The sequence below is a fragment of the Gracilinanus agilis genome, chromosome 5, assembly GCF_016433145.1.
Source record: "Gracilinanus agilis isolate LMUSP501 chromosome 5, AgileGrace, whole genome shotgun sequence".
NCBI classification, from domain to species: domain Eukaryota; kingdom Metazoa; phylum Chordata; class Mammalia; order Didelphimorphia; family Didelphidae; genus Gracilinanus; species Gracilinanus agilis.
The window spans coordinates 112712168-112737311 of record NC_058134.1 but is presented as its reverse complement, the minus strand read 5'-3'; the positions used below and the strand labels follow the sequence as shown (position 1 = coordinate 112737311).

At 38.8% G+C, this 25144-nt stretch overlaps 1 protein-coding gene across 1 annotated transcript in view; it reads right to left on the bottom strand.

Moving 5' to 3' along the window:
* The window catches only part of DGKI (diacylglycerol kinase iota), a 611386-nt gene extending 586636 nt beyond the window's left edge, over positions 1–24750 (bottom strand). The window contains 2 exon segments of the mRNA XM_044677460.1: positions 24334–24666; positions 24668–24750. Coding sequence (XP_044533395.1) covers positions 24334–24666; positions 24668–24750 — 416 coding nt within the window.
* Positions 24751–25144: the final 394 nt, after the last annotated feature.

Here is a 25144-nt window from a genome sequence, read left to right as displayed (position 1 = left end):
ATTCTTTTTAGTTACTTAGCCTTCTCAAGCTTCTATTTTTAGAATGAGTAGTGGGCATAGACTACTGATGGGGGATAGAACAGTAAATATGTTTCCTCCATTCTTTGCATCCACATTATAACTAGAATACAAAAGAAGTAGATTAATGAAATGATATAATGGACCATGAAATAATTCTCTAACTCTTTGAGGCTAAATAGTAAGTATATCAAGTAGTAGGCAAAATGTTACACTAATTAGCAATAGCGAATGAAAAGTACATTCTATAGAGGCAGCAAGGAGAGTTGATAGAAAGAGAGCCAGACCTGGAAAAGGGAAGTCCTGGCTTCAAATATGACCACAGACTCTTCCTACCTGTGTGACCCTGGGAAAGTCACTTGACCCCCATTGCCTAGCCCTTACAGCTCTTCTGCCTTGGAACTGAAGCTTAGTATCAATTCAAAGATGGAAGTTAAGGGTTTTAAAAATGCATTAAATGTTATAGCAAGCAGAAAGAAGTTCCCTCTCCAATTTGCACACTGTACACATATGGAACAATGAGATGCTAGAAAAATATTATAATAGATATATGTGATAATGGTAATGTAAAAAAATCTCCATAAGAATGAGAATTGATGGAAATATAAGAAAAGAAGATTTTTGTAAATTATATTCTACAGAAGACCACATTTTCACAGTCATGTAATTGTATAAAAGGAGTAGAGAATACCAGCTCCTACCGTGATTATTATATGTTGAATATCAAAAAGGCATTTGACTCAGTAGAGCAAAATCAGCCTTAAATGCTCTTCTCCAACAAGTCACCTCCCATGCATTTGTTAAAATCATGAAAGACTCCTCAGTGGATTCAACAATTAAGACATTCAACAGACATTCAATTCAAATTCCAACAACCATATAAAAAAGCACTTTTTTATGTTCAAGATAATAAGAATGCAAAAACAAAAACAAAATAATTCTAGTCTTTGGGTATATTAGAGTCAAATGAGGAGGCAAGAGAAAATACTAACAATGGTGAGGACCAGGAAAGGCTTCACTGAGGAGGTGATCCCTGAACTTATCCTCAAAAATTCCCAAAGATTTGCTTCATAATTTTCTGCTTATCAGTATCAAATGATGTAGAAAAATGATCAAATACTTAATACATATGCCAATATGAAAGATCATAGATTGAGAACTGGAAGTGTCATAAAAGATCATCTAGCCTAATCAGACCCCAAAATCTTCCTGACTTCAAGGTAAGGCCTCTACCCACTATGCCATTCTGCCTCATTCTACAAATGAGGAAATTCAAACCCAGAGAATTTAAATGACTTACCCAAGGTGACACAGAAAGTAAATAGAAGGATTATTAACCAAACCTTGGTTCTTTGAATCCAAGCTTCAGCACTCTATTCCATACACCACATAACCTATAAATGATGTAGTCTTTCAGTTGCTTTTGTTTGTGAATGACATTGCAGTAAGTCTATTAAGCTCTGGAGTATTGAAGAAACTTCAAAATAAAACTCAGAACACTTCATTCAAAAGAGTCCCCCATGTGTGGAATGCTCTCTCTTCTTATCTTTGCCTCCTGGCTTCTCTGGCTTCCTTACGACAGAGCTGGAATCCCATCTTCCACAGCCCATTCTTGTTTTTTCCTTTTTATTGATTACTTCCTATCCTGTATATAACTTATATATAGACACAGTTGTTGCATGTTGTCTTCCCCATTACACTTTGAGCTCCTCGAGGGCAAGAACTGTCTTTGGATGCTATACATATCCCTAGTACTTAGCTCAGTCCCTGACGTTTAGTGGGTGCTTAATAAATGCATAATGTCTGGTTGTCTAATTTAACTATCCATACATTAAAAACCAAGGGAAAGGGGGAAACTAGACAGCACTACAGATAGAGTGCCAGTGTGGAGTTGGAAGGGCATGAGATCAAATCTGGTCTCAGACACTTCCTAGCTTCATGACCCTTGGAAAGTCACTTGACTCTGATTTCCTAGCCCTTGGCACTTTTCTGTCTTAGAATTGAGACTTTATTAAGAATGAAGACAGAAGTTAAGGATCTATTTTTTTAATAAAAAACAAAAGGGATGATGAAGAATGCCTATTACACAGACAGTGATGAGCAGCTAGTCCAATTACCTATAGAGCTTGTCCATCAATACAAAGATCTGGGAGAGGCTCTAAAAATAAACAATGAGCTGGGTCCAAAATGGAACAAGGAAGATCAAAGATTTAGAGCTAGAAGGAATGTTAGAGATGACCTCACCCAAACCCTTCATTTTATAGCTGAGGAAATTGAGGTCCAGCAAGGGTAAATGTCTTGTTTAAGGGTCACGAATGAAGACGGTAACAGTCACAATATGAACTCCAGACCTCTGACTCCAAAGTCACCCTTCTTTCTACCACACAACATATTCAGCTGAACTGTCTTTTAGAAATGGAAAATTTTGCCACATGGTAAGTCCTTAATAAATACTCATTGACTGACTGATTGTCAACCAAATCATTTTTCCAGAGGAAGAGAAATCTGATTCTATGGGAATAAGAATTTTTTCTAGAAGCCAACATTCTCAATGACCAAATCTCTCTTGATGAAATGGGATAAAATTTGCAAAGCACTTACTTAGCATGGTTCCTGGCACATAGTAGGCACTTAATTAATGCTTAATTCCTTTATTCCAGATAGCTCCACAAGTGACATGAAGCTACAGATTAAGATCTTTTAGTATCCCCTCTTCTTTCTTCTATCCCCCCAACAAAATTGCCTTCTCTGAGAGACACTGATGATTTTTTTTAAAACCCTTAACTTCTGTGTATTGACTTATAGGTGGAAGAGTGGTAAGGGTAGGCAATGGGGGTCAAGTGACTTGCCCAGGGTCACACAGCTGGGAAGTGGCTGAGGCCGGATTTGAACCTAGGACCTCCCGTCTCTAGGCCTGACTCTCACTCCACTGAGCTACCCAGCTGCCCCCAGACACTGATGATTTTACCTAAACTCAAAACCCAGGCCCAGGTCTATGTCACATATTTGAACCCCGTCAGTGCTGCCATGACTGAATTTTCCCACTTACACAATAGGCATTGTGATTCTCACTTCCCTTACTGATGCTGTGAAGAACTAGAAATATTCGGACAACAAAAGGCTAGAGCAGCACCCCACCATAGAGAGGACCAATCACAGTGAAAACCATAAACCCAGTGCCTCAGTGGGAGAAAGAGCCCGCCCTCTGTGGGTTCACCCATTTGAGGCAAATTGCCTCTTCCAGGCATTCTGCTTAGTTCCTGGAAGAATTACTTTGCCTCAAATGGGAGGGAAATTTACTGGAAGCAGTAAGACCTCTTCCAGGCAGACCATCTGCTCCCAGGAAGAAGCATTCTATCTCAAATGGGGGAATACTTGCCCTTCCAAAGGGGAATGGCTCTTGCCCACTCAACATTACCCTCAAACACTCCTCAAAATAAACCCCATATATTTTTCATAACAAACTGTGAATTTTATAACAATTAGTCTGGGACTATAGCAGAATTGGAGGAAACATTCTCCACCAGGGGATTCTCTGAAAGGAAAGAACTAAGCCTCTCTGGCCAGATTAGGTGATATTTATGTTGTATATGTTGTGATTATGCCAATAAGTATCTTCATAATTTTTTATCTCCTCCACACTCTTTCAGATCTAAGTAATACTTTTCTCTGTTTAGGTTAGAAGTTTTTAATGAGATCCATAAACTTGTTTTTTTCAAGCACTTTGATCCTTGTAGTTTAATAACAAGTTTCCTTTATAATTCTATGCACTTTATTTTTATACATTAAAAATATTATTCTACAAAAGGATTCACAGGCTTTCCTAAACTGTCAAGGGGGCCCATAACATAAAAAGGTTAATAACTCTTACTTTAGACTCATATACATTTATCCAAAACACAAGTATACTTATAAAAGAATATGCTAGGGGCAGTTATTTGGCTTAGTAGATTGAGAGCCAATCCTGGAGATGGGAAGTCCTGAGTTCAAATTTGGCCTCAGCCATTTCCTAGCTTTGTAACCCCGAGCAAATCACTTAATCCCAATTGCCTAGTCCTTACCATTCCTGCTTTGGAACTGATACTTAGTACCAATTCTAGGGCAGAAGGAAAGGTATTTGGGGTTTTTTAAAGCATATGCTAATAAATTATATACAATAAAAGTACGAAGTACACTGATCTGGTACACTTTTAGCCTTCAAGGTATCTAAGAACTGGCTAAATGTCACTACAATAAACTCAGTACATCTGCCCAAATCTTCAAACACCAACATTTAGTTGAATCAAATACTTATTTTGATGATTTGTGATTTTTCACTCTCCCTCTGCCAGAGCAGCTCCCAGTATTCATCTCTTAGCTGACTGGCTTTAATTATTTGCAATAGCTGGGGGGGAAAATCTATCCCTCCCATAGTCAACTTTCTTTTCTCCCCATGAACTCAGAGACTTAGAGCTTCAGAAGGCATACAGAGTTCACCACTGAGCCAATATTCAAAGCTTCTCCAGCTTGGTAGAACCTGCCAAAACTTGTCCTCTACAGGCAGAAGCTTTGAGAATCCATTGTCTCCTCTACACTATGGTGAGGCACTTACATTGACTCAGTGGAAAAAGAACTGACCTTGTAGTCTGAGTTCAAATCCTGATTCTGACATACTTGTGTGTGGCCCTGGGCAAGTCACTTAACTTCTGTCAGCCTCAGTTTCCTCATCTCTAAAAAAAAAAGTAAAATAATAATATCTAACTCCTAAGGTTGCTGTAAGGATCTACTAAAATAAAATAATACCTAAAGAACTCGGCAAATCTTAAAGCACTATCTAAACTCTAGCTAGTTTTATTATTATTTTTATTATTATTCTGAGACACCAGAGTAGGACCTTCAGTGGTGTCATATGAAATATGGCTCCAAATAATTGAACAATCGATTGAGGTTAAGCAATCTGATTAACAGAGATTTTTTCCTTCCCCATGGAAATGGCCTTTGTTATAATGAGATTCAACTAACATTGCTTACCTGTTGTCCAGCTGTATGTTCAGACGTCATTCCTAAATCCTTAAAACCAAAAGTAGCCTGCTTATCAGTTGGAATCACTGCTGGATCAGAGGTGAGGCTCTAAGATGCTCGTCTATTTTCCATTGCCTCGCTACACTCATCAAATCTGGTTAAATGAGTATTTCTTTCCCTGGAATACCCTGAACACATGAATATATGCTATATGTAGGCTAAAAACGCAATTCCTGTAAAGCTGACATGCTATTCTTAGAGCTGCGATGTCATTACCTTAACTGAATCTCCCTTACAATGAAACTGCAGCTGCCTAGCAACTAAAGCTAAGGAAAAGGGAAACATGCCTTTCTTCCTGCTCTGGGAGAGGGGAAAGACTAAACTTAAACAGCCTAAATTACACTCTTTCTTATATTCTTAGAGTAATCAAGTTGGAGATTCAATAAAGTGGCTCTCCTCTTCCTACAATTTGAACCGAGTAGAAACAATAAATGCCTTGTTTCAACCTTGTTCCAACTTTATAACCTCTCAATCCAGATAAAGTCATTTAAACTGAATTATTTGAGGGACAGAATTGCTAAATAACTTCCATGGAGAAGAATTGTAGTATATAAATGCATATGCATGCACTTATAATATTCACTCCCTAACTATATTTGTGTCTATGCCTATGTCACCTGGATATATGAGGGGTAGTATCTCAAAGGGGATAGAAGACTAAAATTGGAGTCAGAGGATCTGGTTTTGTTACCTTGGGCAAGTCATTAAAATTCTGTACACTGAAGAAAGTCTACTATAATATGACTCTCCAGATTTTATTATTATGCATTAATAACATTCTCTGGTCCCCTGTAATCCTCTTAGCCTGGAACATCTCTCCTGCCCTAGCAATTTCCTTCTCCCACTGATGAATTCCTTACAGAAACTCCATTTTGAGGAAGGGCCTAGCCATCCTTCATTTCTACCCCAAGCTCTGATTCTGATTTTCTGGATTTTGTCACCTTGACTACTCATGGGTACTGCCATCTCTCCATCTGTTTTATATACTCTCTTCTCCATTAGAATGTAAGTACCTTGGGGGGCAGAGATTGTCTTTCTTTTTGCTTATATCTGCACCCTGAGCACTTCTTACCCAGCCAAATGTATAGTAAGTGCTTAATAAATGTTCACCTTCAGAAAGTAGCTTATCAAATTTCTGGAATTCCCATGAGATAGGATTTATAAAGTACTTTGCAAACTTGAAAACAGTATATAAGTCAGTTAATACATATATTACACAAGCACAAACACACACACACACACACACACACACACACACATTTTTCATGACTTTATTGACTATAGCACACCTATGCCTTCTCTCCTCCACTATCTTCCAAAGACTGTCCAAGTTTATGTTCATTGCTTCCATTACACTATCTATCCATCTCATCCTCTGCCTTCCCCTTTTACTTTTGCCTTCAATCTTTCCCAACATCAGGGTCTTTTCCAATGAATGAGTTCTGTCTTCTCTTTATGTGACCAAAATATTTAACATCAGCTTCAGGATTTGACCTTCTAATGAATAATTTGAGTTAATTTCTTTAAACTGATTTCATTTCCTTCCTGTCCAAGGGACTCTCAAAAGTCTTCTCCAAGGAATTCCATGTGAATTGGAATGATCTCTAGGAATTGATGCAGAGTGAAAGGAGGAGAACCAGGAGAACATTGTACACAGAGACTGATACACTGTGGCAAAATCGAATGTAATGGGCTTCTGTACTAGCAGCAATGCAGTGATCCAGGACAACTCTGAGGGACTTATGAGAAAGAACACTATCCACATCCAGAGGAAGAACTGTGGGAGTAGAAGCACAGAAGAAAAATAACTGCCTGATCACATGAGTTTATGAGGATATGATTGGGGACACTGAATCTAAACGATCACCCTAGTGCAAATATCAATAATATGGAAATGGGTCTTGATCAATGACACATGTAAAACCCAGTGGAATTGCTTGTTGGCTCTGGGAGGGGGTTTGGGAAAGAATATGATTCATGTAACTATGGAAAAATATTCTAAATTAATTACTTAAATAAACTTTAAAAAAATTCTTCTCTAGCACCACAATTTGAAGCATTGATTCTGTAGCTCTCAGCTTTTCTTATACACCAGCTGTGACATACAATACTAGATAAAGCAGAGTAATATGAGGGGTAAAGTGCTAGATTGGAAATCAAAGGATCTGAGTTGATATCCTGCCTTTACCACTTACTACCTGTGACCTTAGATCATGCTAACCTTTCTGATTCTCATCTTCCTTGTCTGTAAAATCAGCATAATTCTATTCACTTTTCCTTCCTCACAAGATCACTGTAAGGAAAGTGCTCTGTAAAGCAATATGCAAATGCAAGGGATTATTGTTCATATGTACAATAAGTATATGCATGTTGATATATAACTATATAATTAATATTCTCTCATTTGCAACTATAGTCCACCCCTTGATTAATGTTGGAGAGCCTGCTTCTTTTTGAAAGATAAAAACCAAATGGGGTTGGTAACACTCTTTTAGGGTCCTAAAGTCATAAATGTATGCATCTTGTTATAGACCAACCTACTCCTCCAGTCCCCTTGAGAACCCATTAGCTGTATACAGATCATAACATATGGCAAGTATTCACACTAAAACATAGAGATTAGAAGGAGTAGGGCCAAGCCATAGACAACATAAACATAGTGATTCTCTAGCTCCCAAGACATGCTCTTCTCAGCTCTCACACACAAATAGGCAAAGGTTCTGTGATTTTTTTTAAATGTAAAGGAACTCTCAGAAAAGAAATACCCTCTCAATACAAGTCACAAATGTCTGAGGATGAGAAGATAAATCCTAAAGAGTTACCTAAGCAATGGAGCAGTTCAGTGATTCACCCATTCAGGGTTGCAGAGCTAGTGAATGTCACAGATGAGATTTGAGCTCAGGTCTTCATGACTCCAGGTCCAGCACTCACAAAGAATGGAAAAAATAAAGTACCCAGATATACTCTTATAGAAGCAGGCAATGAGACTCTAGTTGTTCACAGAGCTATTATATTCACATAACATATTAGATTGTGAGCTCCTTGAGGGCAGGGACTGCCTTGTCTCCTTTTGTATCCTCACATTTCCTGGCATATAACAGGAACTCAATAAATGCCTACTGACTGATATAGCTGACTTAAAAGAAAATTTCTGAGAATGGAATTTGGATTTCTGAGCCATAGCACAAAATGTTAGATTGATGGATTCCCAGGCTGAGATAGGATGTACCTAATAAAAGTTACTATGAATTTATTTGCCTGGTGCCTTTCAAATGTATCAAAAGGACTTTAAACTGAAAAAGATGGTCAGGGAAGAAACTCATAATGTATATTCATATATTCATCCTCCACCCTAGAAATCATAGAGAACAGTTACAATACAGGAAGAATAGCAACTGAGACAGGAGAAAAATTGTTTTTAAAAAGGACCTGGGAATAAAACCCATAGCCTGAAATATTTATACATAAGTGCTCAAAGGTTAGGTAAGCCAGAGGAGCTAGAGTTCCTAACCCAAAGAGGTAAATCTAATCTTTTGGATATTGTTGAGACTTGGTGGGATGAGATTTATGATTAGAATATAGTTCTGAAGGGATGTACTTCATTCTAAAACAATAAGATAGATTAGGTGAGGGAGGAGGGAAGGTAAAACTTCTATCTTCATGTGAGAAAATACAGAAGAGGGAAACATGGTGGAGAGCATTTTGGTGAAAATCAATAGAGGCAGAAATTGAAGAGACTTAACTATCTGAGTATACTATAAACCACCTGGACAGAAGGAAAAAATAGATAAGGAGTTGAGAAAACATCACAAATATATTACAGAAGCATGTTATAGCAATATTCTCACACCTTTAATTGCCCAGATATCAATTATACCTCTAGATCTACCCAAAACAGAGCAGGTAATATGTTTTTGGCTTGTTTTTATGATAATTTCATCCTTCTAAAGGTGAAGGGTGAAAACCAACAAAGGGAAATATTGTTTTGGATCTGATTCACCGACAAGGTGGTTGCCTGAGTGAGAATAATTGGATTTCCATGGGAAGTGGCCATTGTTTCTCAGAGTCTAGATAAAAAAAGAAAGGAAAGTCAATCATTGCCTGATATTCTCCTTAGAATTTTGAAAAGTATATTTCAAAAAGCTCTAAAGAAGGATAGGTAAGACCCCATGGACTAAATTCTACAAGGGAAGGAAGTAAGACACAAAAAAAAATTCCAATGAAAAGAAATGGGAGTTTCTTGGAGAGATTGATGAAGATGCATGCCCAATAATCTTGGAAAAAAATAACTCCCCAGTCAACTTAGAGGTTTTAAAGGCTACGCACAGAGGATAGGAACAAGTATAGGTATAAGGATGAATGCAAAAGCATAGGTTGGAACTTTAAGAACCGTTTTAGAAATGCTAAAGATAGAAATCAACTGAGCCTGTAAGGAAAGCTAAAGACAACAAAAAAGACTTGTGTTTTTTTTTTCATCTATATTAGGAAAAAGCAGACTTTCAAAGAAGAGATAGGACTACACGTCTCAGTATGCTCAAGTCTAATGTTGTTTCTATTTATCTGTCCAAAAGAATGACCTTTGTATTGGTAAGGACAGAACAAAGAGGCTAGTGGGGAGTTAACACCTAAGACGAGTAATAACAAGAGAACACCTAGTTAACCTAGATGAATACAAGTCATCTGGCCCAGATAAACTACATCCTCTGTTACCAAAAATACCAAGTGATGTGATTTCTGAGCCTATGTCTGTGAAATTTGAAAGACTGTATATATAGAATAATGAAATTACCTCAGGACTGAAGAAGATAAAGTTTTGTCCCAATTTTCAAATACAAAAAAAAAAAAAAAAAGAAGAAGAGAACAGAGCATCTGAAAACTATAGGCTGGTGAGCATGCCTTTGATTTCTGGTAAGATTCTAAAATGTATTATTAATAGATGGTTCATGAACATCTAGAAAAAGAAGTCACAATTACAAAAATTTGACATGGTTTCAAGAAAATCATGGCAAATAAAATTTCTCCCACCCCTATTTCTTTTTTCTGATAGGAATGTCATTGTAGCTATCATTTACCTAGATGTTAACCAAGTGTTTGACAAAGTAATTCGTGCCATTCTGGTGGATAAGATAAAGAGGAAGTCTATTAGAAGATAATACAACTAGATGGATCCATGAGTTGAATGGCTAAAAGATAGACATTGACAGTTCAATACCAGCTCAGAAGAAGGTGTCTTCTTGGCTCTGCATTACTTAACATTTTTATGAAGGACACAGATAAAGGAATAGACAGCATTCTTATCAAATTGGCAGATGACACAAAACTGATGACTAACCCATTGGATTACAGAACAAAGATCAATAACATTCTTGAGAGGTTAGAATATTACAAATGGTTTGAAAAAACTACTTTGCAAATACCAAATTGAGGAAGTATGTTTAGACAGCACTTTGTTGGAAAAAATATGAAAGTTTTGTTGGAATGCTACCTCAATATGAGTTAGTAATGTGATGTAGCTGCCCAAAAAAGGTAAAAAACTTCGACTTCATTAAGAGATATACTGGGGACAGCTAGACGGCTCAATGGATTGAGACACAGGAGGTCCTGAGTTCAAATCTGGCCTTAGACACTTCCTAGCTGTGGGATCCTGGGCAAGTCACTTAACTCCCCATATCCTAGCTCTTACTGTTCTTTTGCCTTGGAACCAATATACAGTATTGATAGCATCCAGAAACCAGGAGATAATGAACTTAACTGTATTCTGCACTCATCAGACCTCATTTAGATGATCATGCCTAGTTCCTGGATACCATAGTTTAGAAAAGAAATTAATAAACTGGGCAATGTTCAGAGGAGAGATCAAATAAGATAATGCATGCAAAGCATTATGCAAACCTTAAATTAATATATAAATCTTTGCAATTATTATTATTAAGCAGAATGGTCAAAGATCTGGAGTTCATGTTATATGAAAATTTGATTGAAAGTCCTTGGGATATTTAGCCTGGAGAAAAGAAGACTCAGAAAAAATGATAGCTGTCATTAAGTAATCATAAAAAACTGTCATATAAAGGATGAGTTATAATCGTTCCATTTGGTCCCCAAAGGCAGAAACAGGAGTAATGGGTTAAAATCTCAGAGAGGCAAATTTAAATTTAGTATAAGAAGGTAGGAAAAAAAGTCTTCCTAACACTGAAAGCTAATATCCTCATCAACTTTTACCCTAAAGAAGAAAAGAGAAAATACACTCTTCTCCCTGCTTTTCAGAGGTGGGATACTATGGGTGTGGAATATTACATGTACTTTCAGACTTGGTTAATGTTTTTTCTAAATTGTTTTTTCTCTTCTCTCATTCTTTGTTATAAGGGATACATCTCTGGGAAGGAGAAAAGTAAGAATATATATATTTTTAAGATATCAATATTTTTTCAATTAAAACTTTCCAAAGGTGGAATGGGCTACCCTAGGAAGTAGTAGTAGATTGTCTCTTAGTTATCTTTAAGCAGCGGCTGAATGATCACTTATTGGGCATGGGAATGGGTTTAAATGGTCTCTGAGACTCCTTCCCAACTCCAAAATCCTATGGTAGATGAAAATAAGATTGTTTCTAGCAGAGAGAAGAATCTCAAAAAGGATCTTCAGTAACAGAGAACATGGCTATGTTACTACAGGTTACCTGTACCTCTATGAAAAAATTATAAATTATTGATTGGAGAAATGCAAATTAAAATGACTCTGATCATCTCACACCTATCAGATTATCTAAAATAATAAAAGAGCAAAATGAGAATGTTGGAGGGTATTTGGAAAAATGGGGACACTAATACACTCTTGTTGGAATTGCAAATTGATCTAATCATTTTGGAGAGTAATTGGAAGTTATGTGTAAAGAGTCACAGAACAGTTTGTACCTTTTGATTACCTTTTGACCCAGAAATACCACTATTAAACCCGGTTCCACCAGGTTTAAAAGTTATCAAGACCATGTAGGGAGGTAGGGATGTGTCAGCATCCCTTGAGCCATCAGTTTAACAAAGATGAGCTTCTTCCTCTGCAAATCTGCCAACAAAAAAAAACTTGAAGTTGCAAGGGATGCTTTAGTATGAAGAGAATTCAATTCATCAGACATGTATTAAGCACCTTCTCTGTCAAGACACTGAAGTAGGTATTAGAAATACAGAGAATAAACAAAATGGTCCCCACCCTTAATAGGCAAATTCTACTGGGAGAATAAAAGGGGATGCCTTGGGATTTGATAGGTCAGGGGCCAATTAGATGTGGATAAAACAGAGCTCACTGCAACCTCTGCTGTCTTCTTCTCCACTATGGAGGAGGTTAAAAAGGAAAGATACACTTTTACCTCTCAGCTTACATTGTATACATCCTGTATGTACATGTTGTTTCCATGTTGCCTCCTCATTAAGATATGAGTTCCTTAAGGCAAGGACAATTTCCTTTTGTCTTTCTTTGTAGTGCCAGTGCTTAGCATAGTAATTAGTACATAATAAACACTTAAGAAAGCTTATTGGGTTGATATGACTTGACCCTGAAGGCAGAGAGATTAAAGTATGAATGTAGGAAGCCACAGGCCTGCCTGTGTAAGGAGACCCAAAAAGAAAATAAAGCACTAAATTTAAGCCAAAGTGTTTTCAAATACAGTCTTTAAAAAAATTCCATCCAGTGGAACTAAGCTATTTCAAGAAAATGACAGGGAATAAAACACCATCCTTTAATATTCTGAAGAATTCTCCAAAAGTCAATTCCAAATGCTAGTCATCCTTTATAACCATTCCAGCATTGACTCATAAAAAGTTCTTTTACTTTTTAAATAGACTCAAAGTTTATTTTTGAAATTGAGTTTTATTTTCCTGTACCATCTTGGAGGTTGTCCTCATGTGTGAAAGAATTATTCAGGTTTTAGAAACCTGTCTGTTTCCTAGCTACTGCCTGGAAGTCCATTTGGCATTCAAAACCTGTCAGATTGCCTTATCTTCCTCCTTTGAGAGATTATGTTTGCTTCATTCAACAATGTCTGAAGATAGCAGTTAGAGCCAGCATTAATTTTGCTGTTTGGAGTGCCTTCCTTCAACCCTCCCTCAAATATTTGCTAAGCATCTATGCATACAGTTTGAAAAAAAATGGAATTTCCCAGAAGCCTCTACTGATTACGCCAATTTATCCACATGTGTCTTGTTTAATCCAGAGTTACTTGTGTGCTATTTCTCTTATTAGACAGTGAGTTCCTTGAAATCAGAGACTGTTTTGCCTTTGCTTACAGCACTGCCTGGTGCACAGTAGGTATTTAACAAGTTATAGTTGACTGGCCATTTGACAGCTGGACCCCTGGAGTCTCACTTGCTTCTTATAGTAAATACATGCCTGCCCAACCCTTGTCTCTTCCAAACGATACAAGAAGGCATCTGCTCTTTCCTCCTGGATCAATGTTCACATCCTTGTGGGAAACCCTAGTTAATTTTGTTCTATCTGAACTTCTTGTCAGAAACTTTTTAAAGGGATAAACTTGGTTTTTTTACCTCCCCTGAACATTAAAAAATGAATCAACAGGAATAATTTGGAAGAGATTTGTTTCTTTACAGTGATTTCTATAAGTTTTGCTGATCTAATTGATGTGATTTATGAAAGAGAAGACTTTGGATCAAACCACTTCTCTTTAGTAGCTTGTTCCTTTTTTACACTTATTACCCAGACCTTCTACTCTTCAGTTTCTATTTTACTCCATCTTTCAGAGGTGAGAGTCCATGTGTCTGAGTACTATCTTCTCTTTTTTTCTGGAATACTAGCTTAAATTTTTGATTCCAGCTGCCTGACCTTCCCTACTCCCATGAACAATGACCTGGTTCTTCTTACCTGGACTCTTTCAACCACTTGGTACAAACTCATGGAGTCTTAAAATTAAATGGAGGAATGAAAAACAAATGGGTAAAAGTTATAGGAAGTAGATTTCAACTCTATCTAAGGCTGAATTTCCTAATGATTAGAGCTATCTAAAAATGAAATAGGATTCTTTTTAAAATACTATTGGGCTCCCTATAGGTATTCAAAAATAGGAAAATCAGGTTTCAATTCTTTTTTTTCAAGGATTCTGAACAGCACAAATAGTTTATTTAAACTATTTAACAATTAGCTAAGAGTAAAAATGACAAATTTTAAGGAATTAAGTTTTTTAAAAAGTTAAAGTTTTCAAAGATCAAGTAGAAGCTATCTTTATTAACTAGGTTTAGAAAAGTGAACCTATCTATATAAAGTATTATTTTTAAAATATTAATTTAGTGAGAGTCATAGCCAATCTTGGCTTGTTCTTAGATTTAACAGTAGCTAGACTTTTTTTGGCGAACATCAGTATTTGTTCTATATCATAACACTGTCTGTTAATGTCATCAGCTAATCCTGACCCAAAGAATTTTCTTTTCTATGGAAATCATATAGGCCTGAATGCAAAAGCTATATAAGACCCTGAAAGGGAAGAGGGAGATTAGGGACTAAGCATTCATATAGTACCTACTATATGCCAGGCACTATGCTAAATGCTTCCACAAATAATTATCTCATTTGATCCTCACAATAACTTTGGAGGCAGTGCTATTACCATCCCCATTTTTCAGTTGAGGAAACTGAAGCAAAGATTAAGTGACTTGCCCAGGGTCATATAGCTAGTAAGTGCCTCAAGGCAGATTTGAACTTGGGTCTTCCTGGTTCCAGGCCCAGTGCCCTATCCGTTGTGCAACCAGCTGCCTCCTTGAAAGAGAACAAATCTCTTTTTTTTAACACTATATGTCATCTATGTCTTCTGCAGATGGACAATGACTTGTGCCCAGAATTGAATGGGAGGAAGAGAGTGGGCTGGATTATATTTGCAGAGTTAAGAAGTACTTTCACTGACCCTAACCTTCTTCCTGAAACAATAATTCACATTTTTCAAACCAATATTCTTCTGGTGGTGTTATATGTCTGAGAAGCATAAAATAAAACAATCTCTGAGAAACAGAAATTGCTGATCACCCAAAGGACAATAGAGAGACATATGATGGGTATAAACAGTCAATAGCATGTTACTAATGACAAATAGCAACTATGTGCTGAGTCAAAAATACTGTCAAAAAGATGCATGCCCAGAAAAGAAGGTGGGCCTATACTATAGCAATAGTAAGAAAGAACAGATAGCTAGCTTGTGTGCTACTTTGGTACCCAGAGCATGTCAAAAGATCTAGCATCCTCGAGAGGTCCCCCGGGGAGGATTAATGGGAGGACTTTGACAAGAGCTATGGCAAATGAGAAGGCATGGATAAGCCATGATCTGAATTGCTGGGGAGAACACACAAGAGGATGAGCTCATAAATCCATTTAAATACTAAAGTATGATCTATTTGCTTTTGTTCATCCTTTCAGTCATGTCCAATGCTTCATGACCCCATTTGAGGTTTTCTTGGCCAAGATGCTGGAGTGGTTTGCCATTTGTTTAAACGTGTTTAAAACACTCAAAAGAAAAAAAGTGTTTGTCCCACTTTAAATGATGCAAGAAGCTAGATTTTCAAAAATCGCTGAGAATTACTGAGCTGGTTAAAGGATTCTCTTTAGCATCTCTATATAAGAACTTTTACACTAAAGCTGTTAGATCAGTTAGAAAGCTGGAGTTAATGACAGAAGCACAATTGTCAGAGCAACCTAATCTGAAATGGACAAAAGACAGTTGCAGAAATTTCCACAATCTCCTGGCAAATTAAGTAGCCATGACTTTTTCCTCTCCCTTTCTAGTCTAACCATGAGAGAAAAAGTAAACACAAAGTACATACAGTAGGAAATCAATATTCTCCCTTGGAGAAGGATTGGCTGGATTAAAGTGTTCCAGAGCTAATTGGTAGTATTTGGAGGCAAATTAATGCCTTCTCTTTGATAGGCACAAATAGATAGTTAAAGGTTTTTGATACCATTCTGAAGCCCCCAAGAGATTGGCAAAATAGCTGAAGCTATGAACATACACAAGACCAGAGGCATTAGGACACCAAAATTATAAGTGGGAGAGAATTAGAGGTTTTCTTTCAAGTATAAATGAAAACAAGAGATAAACTACACAGGGACTGATAACAGAAGAAAATTGGTAGAATTTTACCAATTTACTTAACCTGTACCTCTGTGTTTGTATTTCTTCAATCTTGCTCTATATTGTATCTCTTTGAAATAACTAGTCATTAGACTTTGGCTAATGATGTATAGCATTATTTAATGAGTTATATTTTTATAGAAAATGTATAATAAGCTATATCATGTTCTCTTCTTTCCCTGCTTCTCATTTATTTAGATCTGATGAAAGTGGCCTATCTATACTACTAAAATCCATGTCACTCAATAGCAATCACTATAGTTGGAAACGAATGCCTAGCAGGAAATAAACAGTATCTATTAAAAGGTAAACATTATTAACTCAAATCTACTAAGTGGCAATAAATAGCAAAATCCCTGTGGAGTTGCCTATGCTTTTTACGTAGACCTCTCATCCCGAGGTACCTCTGAATATCTGAGAAAACAGAGTTGTTCAGCCAGCCCATGCCCTAGCTATATACCCTGGAAAGTACAGTTGAGAAAGCAGCTAGCCTATGCCTTCATGAGAATGTCAGATCCTTGCGAGCAGAAACTATTTCATTTTTTATCTTGTATCCCAAACACTTAGCACATTGCCTGGGACATCACAGATACTTAATAAATATTTGCTGCATGGAACCAAGACAACATTGTACGCAGTAACAGCAATATTGTATAATGATCAACCATGAAAGACTTAGCTATGCAAGCAATACAATGATCCAAGATGACTCCAAAGGATTCATGATGAAAAATGCTATCCACCACTAAAGGAAGAACTGATAGAGTCTGAATGCACGTTGAAGCATTTCACTTTACTTTCTTCTTGAATTTCTTCTTGTATGTGTGATATATGCCTTCTATCACAACATGACAAATATGGAAATATGTATTGCATGATAAACAAATGTATAACCTATATCAGATCACTTATGGTCTCAGGGAGGAGAAAGGGAGAGGAAAGAATCTGGATAGCAAAATGTTAGAAAACAAATGTTAAATTTTGTTTCTATGTGTAATTGAGAAAAAATACAATTAAATATTACTGGAGAAAAATAAATGTTAACTGCATGAATAAATGCATTGGAATAATGAAAACAAAAACTTGAGAGCAAAGCAAAGTCTCCCCAAAGGGGAGAAGAACAATCAGATTTCACCATGCCCATATTAACCACTTTATAGAGTTTACAAAATACTTTCATATACATTATCTGAGGTGATTCTCACAGCCAGGAAGGATAGGCAGCGGCTTCATTTTACAGAAAAATGAAACTGAGGCCAAGAGGGATTAAGTGATTTACCAGAAATGTCACAGCTAATGAATGGGAATGGTAGGGTTTGAATACAAGTCTTCAGACAATACAGTACTTTTTCTATTACATCATCCTGCCTTGCTAACAGTAAATCCATATTGAATAAATTCCCCTGGATACAGCATTGCACACCTGAAAATAATCTCTTCCCCAAGTAGGCTTCCTTAGCTACCCCATTTAGAAGCAAGAGTCAGAAGATAAGAGTACTGAAGGAAGCACTATTAAAAGCTGATAAAATAAAATGTTTGTTTAAATTTCACATTAAAGAAATCATCACTTATGCCTTAACTATAGAGGAGCCACTGGGACTTTACCCTAGGGAGCTGAATTTATCCAGGCCTGAGAGCAGCTGAAGTCCTTCACCAGCACTGAAACAAGAAAGCGTAGCACTTAGATTAAAAAAAATTAATTAAAATAGGAAGCTTCCAGATGGCAGGCTGGGGCGAGCTTTTCTCTCTCACTCCCCATACATGTCAGCCTCTCTAGATGTAAATTCAATCTAATGTCTCAGGGTCCCCAGATCCTCCCTTCCCATACCCACTGAATTTGAGGGCATGTCCCAGGTAAAGTGGGTGGTTCTTTAATAGTCAACACTCACCTAGGGCCTAAGCAATTCTAGAAGGGAAAAAACATATTACCAAAGGAACTATATTCTTTTTCTAAGTGAAACTCCAATTTGATGCAGAGTACAAAATTGTGGAATCTCACATAGTAATATTCCTGAGGCAGCTAGGTGACACTGTGGAAAGAGTGTTGGAATTCAAATCAGGAAGTCCCGAGTTCAAATCTAGCCTAACTATATTACCCTAGACAAGTCATTTAACCCTGTTTGTCTCAATTTCCTCATCTGTAAAATAAGCAGGAGAAGGAAATGGCAAACCATTTCGGTATCTTTGAAAAGAAAATCCCAAATGGGGTCACAAAGTGTCAAACATGACTGAACTGACTAAACAAGAGCATATTCATCTTCAAGGGAAGGAAGTCTTATGGCCGTAAGTTATCTGGCTCAGCTAGAGCCAAGTAAATTCTTAATAGATCAGTGGTGATGGTCTTATCCTAAATATTCTATCATACTATCCAAGTGAAACTCACTTTGCATAGTAGTTGTGGTCTAGAAAAATCAAGTCAATCCTTATTTGGCAAATCAAATACAATTTTCCATTTGCCTTAGAATCTTATTTTAAATCTCCTTTTTCTTCATTTCTGAAATATCTTCCATTGGCAGTGGCTCCTCTTTTGCTTGCTTAAATTGATCGGATTTCATATCATCTCTGAAAAGCCGATGACTCATAGATGAGGAGGCAAGATAGTGCAGTAGAAAGAACACTGAACTTGAGATCTGGGTTGAAGGCAAGAACCTTCACCTCATATACAGCTTCCTCATCTGTAATGGAAGGATGACATGATGTATAGACAGCTGGCCTGGGAATCAGAAATTCTAGGGATCAAGTCTAACCTTGGACAGATTCTAGCTATGTGACCATGATTAAGTCTTAACTTCTCAGTGTCCCCAGGCAATTCTGAGACTATAAGTTGCAAAGTAGTTGAAAATCCGTCTTGGAAGAGGGAATTTCCTCACAGGGAGTTCCTTTCACCAATGAAATCACAGGGGTAGTCCAAAATAATAATCATAGTCATAATACTATTTCTCATAAGGAAAGCACTTTTTGAAGTTTAGCTACATAATATGTGTTATTGAATACTACACAGAATTCTAGAACTATAATGAACTTCAAAAGTCATCTAGCCCAGTCCTGTCCTATTGATCTTGAACCCAGGCCAGCTGTCTATACATCACGTCATCCTTCCATTACAGATGAGGAAGCTGTATATGAGGTGAAGGTTCTTGCCTTCAACCCAGATCTCAAGTAAAGAAACTGTATCCTAGAAAAAGGAAGTGACTTGTTCAACACCTAGATCTTGAACCCAGATCTCCCAACTTTGGCTGTGGCTATTCCCACAGGAATACATACAAGTAACTGAATGACTGAAATTCATAGAGAGTCTATGAACCCTTTTCCAAAATGCTGCATGAAACAGAAAATCCTCAATTTTCCCGTGTGACTTTCTGAAAGTGAGATACATATGCAATAATGAAGAAGTAAAAACTGGGTCCATGTTCTTCTTTCTATATCTGCATTAGCCTTTTCTCTATCTTTATGCTCCTGTTTGGGGAACTGAAGAAAGGAAATGCTAAGGGCAGCTGGGTAGCTCAGTGGATTGAGAGCCTGGACTAGAGATAGGCGGACCTAGGTTCAAATCTGGCCTCAGACTGCCTAGCTGTGTGACCCTAGGCAAGTCACTTAGCCCCCATTGCCTAGCCCTCACCACTCTTCTGCCTTGGAACTAATACAGAGTATTGATTCTAAGGTGGAAGGTAAGGGTTTAAAAAAAAGAGAAAAAGAAAGGAAATGCTAACATAATGTTTTTATTGCCAAAGTAGGTAAAACCAAAGTAGGCATTGAAGTACTTTGTATATAAACAATATCCTAATCTAAGCAGTGTAAAGTAACCTGCAAATGGGTTTTAATCCACCTGCCTCTTGCCCCTCCAAAGAGAACAAGAGAGAAGTATTTCAACTCTCATTTTACAAATAGATAAAACAAGGCAAAGGGCAATGAAATACCTTACAAGTTGGTGGTAACATAAGAAGTATATCCCAGGGCTCTTCCCTCTCAGAATCATACTTTATTCTCATACTCGGCTGCCCATATGAGAGCAGAAGTGTGAATTTCTCATTGGAATCTATACTCACCCACATTGCACCTGGGTAGTATTTTTTTATCACCATATGAAAATCTCATAAGAGTATCTTCATAGAGATGGCATGTGCCATGTGGGTGAAAGACTGTTTCTCAGCAATCCTGAGCGATTATATTTTTCTCCCTGCCATGTGTTAAAATGTATAAGCTTGACTGCAAATCAGCAAAGGGGTTTTTTCAACTTAAAAATGGAAAGAGTATAGGTACCCAAAGGTGTTGGCGTCAATGTGATCTGTAAAGAGATAAAAGGTTATGCAGAACAGCATTTGGAACAGCAGGAAAGAGAAAAGCTCTCTCTCTCTCTCTCTCTCTCTCTCTCTCTCTCTCTCTCTCTCTCTCTCTCTCTCTCTCTCTCTCTCTCTCTCCCCAACCCCTTGTCTCTCCCCACCTCTCACTCACACACACACACACACACACACACACACACACACACACACACTCACACACACACACACACACACACACACACACACACACAAAGCAGACCCCAAAATGAATCCCTTGAAAGAGGGTGTATTTCTGAGAATAACTTCTATTATGCTAATCCAAATGGAAGGAAAAAAATAGTCTCCTACACTGACAAAGTCCTTTGCATGTATGTATCTGTTGCAGCACCATAATTTGTAAAGAAAAAAAAGTACTAATTTTAAGAGAAAAGTACTGGCTCACTAACACTGCCTTATAAAACCCTCAGCTCAGCTGTCTACAAAGCCTGTTTGCTCTAGGGAAGCAAGAATTGAAAGAAAGGAAAATTCCTCATGGAAAAAATGGTTCCCCCCAAAAAAACCTCTAGAAAGAAGAGATAATGAGGGGAAATCTTGGGGTATAAAGGAGTTTATTTTCCTTAACAAAGTCTAAGTCAAGCAAAATGAATAATCTGCCTCCAGAAATGGCTATTTAAAGGCTTTTGAAAAGGGCTTTGGTCTCTAAAAAGACAGGAGTCACTGCATGCCCACCCACTCCTCATTTATTTTTAAACTGTGGCTTATATGTTCCTTAGCAACAGAAATAGATGATGAGACCCCCACACACACACAACTCCCCAAAAACATAACCCCCTTCCCTCACTCTGTCAAGTGCCTTTTCACAAGAAGCTCATGTTCTTCAAAAAAGCACAGAAAAGCCAGAGAGCAGGTAAGGCACGCATACTTTAAATGCTCTGACAATCATAAGTTCATTAACTTGTTTAAAAATAGAAGACTCTTCTATTTTTGAGTATTTGAGTCTATATTTGAGTAAACCAACCTTTCTCTAAGGTAGAGTCTACCTTGTAACTGAAACCTCCACCTATATCGATATTCTTGAACAATTTTAACTGATGCTGTGGAAAGTCTTAAATTTGGTGTCAGAAGGCTCAGGTTCATAGCCCACCTCCACTACTCACTGCTGGCTCTGTCCTTAGGTAAGTTTCTACTCCTCTCAGTTTCCTCATTTGTTAAAGGATAGGAATGAACTAGCTGATCTAGAAGGTTCCTTCAAACTCAGAACCCTATCTAGGATCCTAGTCTAGTCTCCCACCCACCTATCCCCAACCTCATATTCCCACAACACATACACAGCTACTGAACCATCTCAAGTTGGAGTCATACTGTGAGCTTCTTCAGAGATTTGCTCCTCAGGGGGAAAAAAAAACGAGATAGAGTGCTGCCTTTAGTCTCAGGAAGGAAGGCAGGTCCAAAAGTTGCCTCAGCCATTACCAGCAGTGTGGCCCTAGACAAATCACTTAAAACTCTCTAGGTCTCAATTTCCTCATCTGTTAAATGAGGGGGGTGAATTCAATAATCTCCTCTTCCAGCTCTAAATGTTTGATCTTATAGTGTGATGATCCTCTTCCGTCAGATGCAAAAGAAGTAAAGAGTTCCTCCTAGGCAAGCAAACACCAAACTTCCCAAAGAGGCTTGCTTTCCCTTCCTTTCAGACCATCTGTAAGCATGCTCAGGGCTCAGGCCAGCTGTACATGACTCAGATGCAGATGGTAACCCTTCCAAGCTACCTGGAGCAAGAAGGACCTATGAGGATCTTTTGCCTTCACTCTTCTGCTTCCATACCTTCCACCTACTGGTGACCCTTCTTTGTGGGCCATAAGGCATGAGGTTAAAGGTCACAAGTCTCAAAACAATAGGGAAGTCTTTTCAAGATCTCAGAAAATTAGTAAATAAAGATTTTGAAGTGAAATATAACTTAAAGAGCAGCACACCCCCCCCCCAATGAAATGGAATTCAAAAGCCTGCTGTTACGTACTGAAATAAAAATGATGTGAGCACCCACTGGCACTGGCTATCTTCTCCAATACATTCCCAGAAAAAAAAAAAAAAACTAACCAGACAGAAAAATCCCTTTGGGACTGGATCTGCTTTCCCTTGCAAATGTTAGTCTTAGACCTGCCCAGAGAGAGCTAATACAAATGACTAGGTTGGATTCTTCCATGCCAGGAGGTGCTTTGGACCACGGAAACAGAGGCCCACCAGTATTGCTTCACATGAATTAACTCCTGATCATTACGACATTGGATTGCCAAGCAGCTCTGGCTTCTCAAGGACTAAGAAGTAGCAGGCTTTATGTCCTAACATGCCTTCCTAGAGCCATCACTCCCCATCACTCCCACCCCCTCCTATCCTATTTTTAGAAACCCAAAATATAAAGATTGAAATCTGATTGGTCCTCATCTAAGTGAGTAACTGAAAGAGCAACTCAGGTGGGAAATTCCCTCAGCCTACTGGGAACAAAAATGCAACCCAGGAATTCTGGAATGCAACTATTTCACCAGCAATTTTGCAACAGTAAAAAAGTTAAAATCACTTTATGTGTATACTCAATAATGACAGAGTTTGAAGTCTGGAGGACCCCAGCCAGGGACAATCTCTGTAGGGCTATAGTGATTCACCTATCTACTACACACACACACACACACACACACACACACATACACACACACACACACACACACACACACACACACACACACTCTCAAACCCACACACCTTTGTCATCTGCCTTTGCTTACATAACAGTACATGGGGTAACAGGCTTCAGACTATGGTTTTCTGGAAGGGAGCATGTAAGTTTTTTGTTGTTTTTTTTTTAAAGAAAAATAATAAAGAAGCTTGCTTTTTTTCCAGACCCTTTCTCAAGTAACACATAAATCCCAATAAGAAATAGAAAAAATAAATAACCTATCGTCCCTAAGCCATAAGATAAATCATTAATTTCTCTATGTAAGCTGCCCAAACCAGACCAAGTCTTGCCCTTATCTGCATAACATTTATCCCTGTTAAGGCTCTTGCCTTTTGTGTGATACATTACTGTAGAGAGCTTCCTTTCCACCCCACTCAGGCTAGAATAGCTGCCAGCATTTCCTCCTGCCCTGCCTCCCCCAGCCCCAATTATAGAGTTCTAGGAGTGATTATGAGCATGTTCTCCCTGATATTGGCTCTCGCCAGGGTGACACAGAAAGTAAACTGCTGGGCACACACCACACTGTTGCACTGAAGAAGTAGGTACATAGATCATCATACTAAGGATATGTCTCTACTTAGGCATATACATGTATGTGTGTCTGTGTAGAGATATGCATGTATGCATTTGTTAGTTGCAGGTTTTGTGAGCATAGTGTTTCCTCTTAAGTATAAAGCTGTTCTTCATTTCTACCTGTCGGAGTGATCTCAGTTCCTAAGTTGGTGCCAAGGTGCCATCTAGAGAAATCTGGGGGATTGAAGGAGTGGTGACTTGAGAGAGGCAATGACTGATGGGCAACTTTAAGGACGACTTTCAAGTTACCTGGATTTCCTCCCACCACCCCAGTTTTTAATTAAAGGACCAAGGCAAGCGTTCTTCTCTCCAGTCTAGCATCAGAAACTCAGCCCAAGGACAGGGTGGGAAAAGAACAGCCTCAGACTCCAGGCACGAAGCTGTGCGGAGGGTAAATATTCCAGGAAGGGTTGGCGGGGGAGGGGAAGAGAAGGGAAGCTGGGCAGGTGCCTCCAACTTCCTGACATTCGTTTTGGAGCAGAGAGAATGGAGTAGGTTTGGGTGGCTCCTTAATGGGACTCGGAGATCACTGGGTGTCCTGGGCTTCCCTCTCCTACCTGTAAGAGACCTGCTTCCGGAAAGTTAAGTTTCTCAGCTTCTCCTCCAGAGCCTCGTCCTTCTCCTTCAGACCGGCTGCCTGAGGCTCCTCCAGGGCAGCTGCTGCAGCAGCCACCGCCGCCGCTGCTGCTCCAGCTCCTGCGCTCCGCGTGTCCGATACACCGCCCTCAGCTCCGCGGCAGCAGCTCCCGCCACCGCCGCCGCTTCCGCTGCTGCTGCTGCCGGCAGCCCCTTTCTCCTCTCCACTCCCTGAGCTAGTGTTCATGTCAGCGAACCCAGGGACCACGGACTGAACTGGGTTGGAGTGGCTGCAAGCACCGGGGCCAGGGCCGAGCGGCAGCGACTGCAGGAGAATAGGCAGGTCAGCGCGCCGCTGGCTGGGGCAGCAAATGGCAGCCCCTTCCCGCAGCATCCATCCGCGGCTGCACCGCACCGGGGCATTGTGGGAAACTCCGTGCCTCCACTCCCCCTCCCCAGCCAATCAGGGGCCGCCTCCCTTAGCCCTCCCCGACACCCCCCTTCTACCGACCTCTCCCCCACCATACACACATACACACACACAAACACACACACACACACACACACACACACACACACACACACACACACACACACACACTCTCTCTCTCCCGCCCCAAGCCCACTGCCTTTTCCCTAGGATAGAAAAAGAATCTTGGAGGTAAATATAAACCCTGCCCTAAGAGGGGACGGGGAAACTAAGGAAAAAGGAATAGGGGGGCGGGGCGAAGGCGGGATTAAAGGGGAATCCTAGAACCTCAGAATTTTAGACCTGGGGAAAGGCCTTAGAAA